The 7,875-nt window shown below is 46.5% G+C and overlaps 2 protein-coding genes across 2 annotated transcripts in view; both read right to left on the bottom strand.

Annotated features, from left to right (window-relative positions):
• Window positions 1-1,342, bottom strand: part of LOC109482155 (interferon regulatory factor 8-like) — a 6,202-nt gene extending 4,860 nt beyond the window's left edge. Inside the window, exon 1 of the mRNA XM_019784856.1 lies at window positions 1,054-1,342. The gene's annotated coding sequence lies outside the window, so the exon portion shown is untranslated. The remainder of the gene's footprint in view (window positions 1-1,053) is intronic.
• A 2,117-nt stretch (window positions 1,343-3,459) lies between these two features.
• On the bottom strand, window positions 3,460-6,534 carry LOC109482091 (interferon regulatory factor 8-like). Its single transcript, XM_019784751.1, has 6 exons — window positions 6,338-6,534; window positions 5,757-5,940; window positions 5,216-5,338; window positions 4,924-5,100; window positions 4,406-4,527; window positions 3,460-4,088 (listed from the first exon to the last, which is right to left on the bottom strand). Exons 1-6 carry the CDS (start codon window positions 6,512-6,514, stop codon window positions 3,462-3,464), a joined length of 1,410 nt encoding a protein of 469 aa, XP_019640310.1. The 5' UTR covers window positions 6,515-6,534; the 3' UTR covers window positions 3,460-3,461.
• Window positions 6,535-7,875: the final 1,341 nt, after the last annotated feature.

Here is a 7,875-nt window from a genome sequence, read left to right as displayed (position 1 = left end):
ATTTCCATGACTCAGATTTTCCAACCTGCCACATGATGTAACCTCTAACTGTGCACTATGACGACGTTGGGGGTGGGGGGGTGGGGGGTGGGGGTGGCAAACACTATTCTCCAAGATTAGAATGGCTGTTGCAGAATACTAAGTAACTATACAAACGCCACGGTCGTTTGGATATCAAAAGATCTACCCTGCACATTGTATGAGAAACTGTAGCCCACAAGCTTCCGCAACAAAGTAAACATGTGCAAACAAATGTGCACTGAAGTTGAAGGTTTGATAAGTTTGTTTGCGACCTACTAGGGAAAGAATTTATCCTGAGGGCCCTTTACGGTGTCCGGTTAGTGATATCTCGTGCAAGGTGTGCACTGTGCAGAATAGAACCGCTGCATTGTGTAGTATTTCTCAACCGCAAGACGACAAATAAGTTACCTATAACTATGCTTCACTTGTGACCTTGTGTTTGCGTGAAGGGCTCGGTTGCAAAGCATCATCCGGGAGGGGGGAGGGGATAAGACTGGATAAAAACCAAATGCTGAAAAGATGGCTTGAACATACAACAGCGTCGCTACATTATGATACTCAAATATAGGTTAAGGTTGAGCACGATTTCTGTAAAAAGGGGTCTAGATTCCCTATTTACGGGGGGCGGGGGAGTTGAGCCCGAGGGTAGGTGGCCCTCAGTATAGGCGGACGAAATTTTTTTGGCCACCGAATTAGAAGGAAACCGGCTAACGACCCGACATTTAGTCTGGGTCCCAGGGTAAGCAGACACATGCCGCATGAAGCAATGCAGAAAACAAACGCAGAAAACAATCTCCGACTAAACAATCATTCTATAGCTATACGAGTCAGATATAGTCGATAGTGTAACATGCATGTTGCCACATTTAATGGATAGGGACCCTGATCATAATGTATCTCACTCTGATCATGCACCCCTCCCTCCCCATTCACAAAACTCACACGTTACTACAAACACAGGTGACAGTTCAGTGCCTCACAAACAATGCAAAAGTCCCCGTACATGTCGTGAGAAAATGACCCGAGTCTCACCTGTTTATTGTTACCGTTGCTGTGTTCTTCCACTTTACTCTTCCCCTGAATCACAGTTCCCGATTTTGCGTCCGACTCACTCTGATGACCGACAACCAGGAAACGCCGAGGGAAACTCGGGGTAGCCGCCGTTTTAAGGAACCCACCGTCACACCCCCGCTGGACCGAAAGAAAAAATGTCTCAAGATCTAAAAGCAGTCGCTGCGTCTTGTGCCGGGGAATCCCGGATGACGCCGGGGTTTCCAAACGCCAACGCCATGTAGAAACTCCGTCACTTCCGGGTGGGCGGTACCACTCTGCTCCGAGGGGGAGAGCTGACCTTTTCGCTGAGGTCAATGATGGGGACTTTCTGTTACTCTCCAAGCAGAGGTGTAGGCTTTGATTTACTGCATTTTGGGCGTGTTTTAGGAGATTTTATCGGGCTCTCTTTCTCGTACTGGTATCTTTTTTTAATGCCAGTCTAACTCGGGTAGATAATTGCAACTGTCTGCGGCAAATGGAAACTCTCTTTGCAGCCACCAAAAGATCTGCTTGGAGATTAACATTAAATTCCAAGTTGTACCAGATGTTGGACTAACAGGCCAAAACAGGAAAGAGATTAACAAAGAAATCATATGTGGATAAGGTCTCAGATAAAATCTAGCTGGAGCGGAAATATTACAGTGCAAGCAAAGAAATTGCTTTCAGCACTTGTTCAGAATGTTGTTTTGTTCCTTCTGGTTTCAAATACGGTAAATTTTGAAACAAACTTTAGTCTTCCGATATCTACCCTTTTAGATCCCAAAATAACACAGCATCACGAGAAAGCTTTTAATTCAATGAAGAATTTATTGGCTTCACATCTTGATTGACCCAGGCTGTTCAAAATCAAATAAGAATTGTCTTTATCATCTACTGTATTTCCTTCATTATTTGTTCCGTAATGGCTAGCTAAGGGCATTGCCCTTTTAATTCAAGTGGCTCTAATAATGTCTACCGCTTTCGGTGTGTTTTCGCCTTCTTTTTTCTCCTTATATGGCAATCCTCTGGTGTCCACAATGAAATGATATTGACAATTTGTGATAAGACCAAAGTTTACCACAAACAAAAAGAACAAACAGACGGAAGTCCACACCCTAAATGTCCTGGAATTTGGCCCCTTACCGTGTCCTAGAAACCTCCTTTCCGGGACATGTTTGTCCAGAGTTGGACAGGTGTGGTAAAACTGAGGATCACGTTGTTGATTTTTAAACGCAATGACCATTATTCATTCCAGGAAGCTATTCTGCATAAACACTCTTCTTGCCGTAACATACCAGCTTCACAAACTGATAATGTTATCTTAGTTATGTAGTGGTGATGTCAAAAGGATGTTGTTTATGGGGCTGGTTACGGAGCCATAGTGTAAGACGTACTGTCAGCTCTAGTGGGACACGTGAAAAGGTGTAATATTGACGCCTCCTGCCGGATTCGATGAATATGACACATACTGGTGCCGTATCTCAAACACACGCACACACACACACACACACACACACATACATACATACATACACACACAGACACACAAACACACTCACAAACACACTCACAAACACACGCACAGAAACTATTTCAGGAAATAAAACAAAGATCGTGTATTGTTTTCATTGATTCACTCGACGCGTTTTCGGCCATGTATGTATATACATTAATTAACGGAATAATCAATTGAAACCTTATACTAGCATCATGCAAATCACCATAGAAAGCCTACTATATACATGTTCACCACCATTTGTTTTCCACGACTTACGCAAAATAAGATTAATATGAAAAGCCATTTATGTATTTCAACTCATCGATGTCACAAATCAATCTTCTGTGTCATTGTTAACATTCCTTTAGCCAATTCTGCAGTTTCCTATAACTATAAGATGTATATAGTGTTCTCGATCGTGTTTTGGATATCAGTTTTGCTCAGTTTGTCCTTGTCAGCAAGCATCAAGTGCACACTGCACACTGCGTACTGCAGGATACTTATCGGTAAAAAGAGTTAGACAATCCCGGGATCCCCTACATAAGATAGTCTGTTTGTCTAACGTGAATATAATTTGATGCCATATGAGCTCTATAGCAGATGCATCGCGTAATACTTTTCCCGTGACGTGTACAGTCGTATCTTTGCTATTTACAGATGCCGCAAGCGATAGCAGAAAATGTTTGATAATTGTTTAGCACATCTTTTCCTTTATATTACCCACTTCACGTTTCTAAAATACAATACACCTCGTCTTAAGGAAAATCGTAGCTACGTCTTTGTGCCTTTAAAAATGACTACTGAGGAGGAGAGACTGGGGGAAACTTTGGCAACGCCTCAGGCACGGAGACAATTTCTAACTGTGTGCACTCTTTTACATTTCTAAATTCTATCTTTTGCGACGCATGTTTTAGCTCGTGGGAAAATTTGGAGGCTGTGGAGAGTCCTGCTGCAGCGTGAGGCTGGTCATGAGTTCTTCCAAGGCTTTGATGACCTGGTCTTCGGGGTTGGAGCGGGAGAGGGGGTCGTCCCGGAGCGGGAAGGACTGCGCGGAGCTGCTGTCCTGGTGGCGGTACTGGCTCACGGTGTTCAGGTGCGTCGCCGCCGTCAGCTGCTGCACCGTCACCGCGATCAGGTTACTTTCGAAGGGGTCTTCCGCCCCCCAGGACTGCCCGAAGCACATCTTGAAGTACGGACGCGGCTTCTTGCTGCCGATGTTGCGCGCGTAGTTCTGCAGAAGGGGCAGGAAGCCGAGGATGAAGTCGAAGACTTTGGTGGGGGTGTCCCGTTCGAGCTTCAGGGGCAGCGCCATGTCGGGTTTGTTGGGATCGAGCCAGAAGACTTTGGTCTGGCACAGCCGGGTGGCCCAGATGTCACCGTTAGAAAACTGCAGGACGACGCCTCTCTCCGCGTGCTTCAGGAGTTCGCTGGTCACGGCCAGTTGCTTCGAGGAGTGCACGTGGCCTTCACACGGCGGCAGGAGGACATGGGTCGCCTCGTCTGGTCCGTACAACTTCTGGTGGTCTCCTTGGATCATCTTAACGAGAAGGAAGGATCAAGATAAAACTCGCTGACACAGACGTGTAAAGTGTTTTACGAATTATTTGGCAACTTCTGAGACGATAACTATAGAATGACTACGTATACGAGCCCTTTTTGGTTGCTATACTTGAGTAGATTGATATTTGTCTGCTATACTTGCTATATCTCCTCTCTCTCTGTCTCTTTCTCTAACTTAATCTATATCTCTCTACATATAAGCTTATACTCTTTATCTTACAATAGCATAGACATCTCCTGCCCCTCTGATACCTTGCCGTTAATTGTTTAAATGGACTTCAATTAAGAGCCTACCTGGCGACCGACTAACTCCTTGATAGGCGAGCCGTGGTAGATCCGCACACCTCTGGGGTTACTGCAGTTCTCCTCCCACACCTGTCTGCCCCGGTACTTCACATTAACAGTCACGTCACCATCTAGATGGAAGGCAATCAAACACAACATCATCATCAGTCTCCGACTGTTCCTCATCTGTCGACAAGTGGGCCATGACTGCTTTCCATACGAATGAAAACTATCCAGATGTCAGGAGAGAATGACTGGCTGAATAAAACAAGGAGTGACGAAATTCTGTAAGTGTTATAAGTGTTCTCCGTTAGAAAGAGTTCATGATGTGGATCTATTAAAGTCCAGTCTCATTAGCATCGTTGTAATTTATTTGAGTCACGCATCGTCATCACACTCCACCCAACCAGCTTTTTCCATCTTGGACCCAGACAGCGTTTTGAAAAAAATCTTCTTAGCAAACGTTTGGCAAAAACTTCATCTGTTTGTTTCTTTTGCTTTTAAAACTAAATCCAACATGTATGTACCTGGTAAGTTTGGAAACGGTCCTCGCGACGGTTCGGCTGCGGTCGCTGTGGAGCCGTTAGCTGTCTGATCGACGTTTGGATGCGGTGCCACGTTTGCTGCCATTGGCTGTGGGGGTGCGCATGCGCCCTGAGTGGAGTCATCTGGAGGCGCAGGTGAAACCATATCGGCGTCCAACCCTGAAACCAAAGACAACATTTGAGTTTATAACTTTTTATTTTTATTTTAGCGTGAACTAGAAAGAAACGAACTACAATCATAGAAAGCCCGGTAACCTAAAGGTAAGTTCCTTACCGTCGAAATAGTCCAACACTTCCTCGACCGGCAAACAGTTCATGGACTTGGTATCGCCCAAATCAGGCATCATGGCGTCATCAGGCAGCATGCATGGCTCGGGCATGATGGACGGCTGCGGAGCTACAAGGGACGGAAACACCACCTGTGAATCCCTCATAAACCACCAAATGCGCGTGAAAATGAAACTGGTTGGACAGATGCATTGAACCATAACAAAAACCATGAGGAATTGCTATATGTAAATTTTGTATATAGCAAGCCAATGAAGGCATTCTGCATTCTCTTCACCGAGACGGTGGGCGATATAGGCTTCAGGTCGTCTAGTAGATCATAAAACGCTGGTCCAAGGACCTTAAAATGTAGCCAAACAGGGAGAACATTTAGCCACGGTAGAGTTGATTTGCCCGTGCCGAGAGGGAAGTGAAACCTGTTGAAACCACTCCCATGCTCAGTCAGACACTATTTTTTTTCCAAATTCTATCCGCAATCCCCTAAATTTGTATCACGTAAGCCCGGTGTTGTTACTAAGAAGACTTACGGTGGTTTGGTGGCGGCACGAGCCGATAGACCCGGAAGGCCTCCTGCGGGTCGTCTGGTTTCCCCAGGTCGGTCTGTTCCTCAAAATCTGCCAGTCTGCGCAGAGCGTTGCGCATGCGCGTCTTCCATGCCGTGGGGTCCTCTGGGTCTCCCTCCTTCCACCGACCTGTCTGCTGGGCCCAGAGCTGAGGGGGGGGGGGAGGTGTGACAGTATAGTCACTTTCAATATTATCTGCAATGCACAATTTTGTGGCGGTGTACATGTGTGTGCCTTAACGACAGAGAGTTCGGCTCGGAACCAGGAGGTCCCGAGTTCGAATCTCGGAATCAAGAGGTCCCGAGTTTGAATCCATCGTACCGATCTTGTGCCCTTGGGAAAGGCTCTTTACACGACAGGGTGTCTGCTACAGCACCAGTTACCATGGTGACAGACGTCTTGTGCAGGTCACTGACCTTAGGTGTTTAGAGAAGAAGAAGAAGAAACAGAGCCAAAGCAATATGCATTCCTTCTACGAAGGTAAACATAATCAATTTCCATACACTATGTAACAGATGCGCTTCTAGTAGCCAATAGGAAGTTACCTTGAAAATAAGCCCGTCCCTTTCCGGATCGAATCCGTCCCTTCCGGCGTGCCTCCACACAATCCGGAACAATCCGGTGGTCCGGTCTATCCACTGGACCCCCGGGACGTCTTCGGCGTCGAGATGGCTGATGTAAAAATTGCGAAGTCTTTTCCTGTCCTCCGCGCAGTGTGCCATGTTGACTTACTTAGATAGCCCTTCTGATTTACCTGTATCAAAACTGAACAGATGTAATATGAGTCGTTAGGACGGTTCCATTCAATTTCGCTGGGGAGGCCACGAGAAACTTTCATTTTCGTATTTGTCTCAACGCTACGTATTCCAATACAACTATATTTTGCCAATATATACCTGTCACGATATAAAATTGTACATTCTACCCCGTAGCTGCGGTTTCAGTTGAAAGAAAATATCTGACGCTTGGCTGAAACCACCCACACAGTGTCCTCGGCCTGGCAAAGTACCCTGGGGGCCTCATACACAAACTGTCCTGGCAGAAGATTCTGTCTGCCACGTGCACCTGTACGTCACCACGTGAATTGACCTGCCAATATAGTACATGTCTCACGTTGCGTATGCTTTCCGTGCACCCGCCCTCAATACCTTTCATCCCGAACTTCGATCTGTGGTTTACAAATATCACGATGCGTGGTGCCCCCTCCCCCTCCTGTCGCCTGACCACCCTCTCCCCACACACAGACACACACACCTCCACTAACCTCCTCCTCGCCAGACCCTTGCCTATGGAAGTTCCTAACCCCCGCCCTCAATACAACTCCTCCCCTGTCTTACAACCACCACCCCGTACCCCCTTCCCCTTTGACCCCACCACAACTAACACAGCGACTCTGTGTGTGATTACGTCATACCAGGAAGTGGCCGCATGCGTGTTTTCTTTCACCAAGCCGTACAAAACAGCCATGTACATTTCTACATACTACAGCATAACAGCACATGAGCCTGTAATGCATCCATGCTGACATGCTCAGGGACCTGACAAGAGAACGTGCAACACTTCAATGTAAAGCACATCCCGCAAGATTAACACAATAGCGATTAACTTTATCTAGAACGATCAACCGGCGAACACTTCTATTTCCCTGGTCGCCCTCCCCCTTTCGTTTTCGCAACTCGATCGGCTTGTGCACAGCGTCTGTCTATGTCTGCTAGGAGCTATTGGCATCAAGCCAAGCAAACGAACCGTGTCGTCTTGATACTGGCGTCCACTCAAACCGTTAAAGCACGCTTTTCGCAAAACTAGAGCCGTCGCCGGATCCTTGAACCACAAGGCCGTCACCCCTGACCCTCACCAGCTCTTCTTTTCATGGACAGGATTTCTGTCCCGTACAGGCTATCTCCGGAGTCACCAATCTAGACTGAGGAGTCTTATTATATCATATCATACATAACGTTAAACGCAACCAACGCTGAATGTTCAGCAACGCTGTCTACATACATCAGAAATGACACCTGTCACACCAGCCTTCAAAGTGCAAACCGTATATATATGAGCATGAGAGAAGGCATACTTACCCTCG

Source organism: Branchiostoma belcheri, unplaced genomic scaffold, assembly GCF_001625305.1.
Source record: "Branchiostoma belcheri isolate BF01 breed outbred unplaced genomic scaffold, Haploidv18h27 scaffold59, whole genome shotgun sequence".
Classification (NCBI taxonomy): domain Eukaryota; kingdom Metazoa; phylum Chordata; class Leptocardii; order Amphioxiformes; family Branchiostomatidae; genus Branchiostoma; species Branchiostoma belcheri.
Note: the sequence above shows the minus strand (reverse complement) of the source record. Positions and strands in the feature narration are given on the sequence as shown.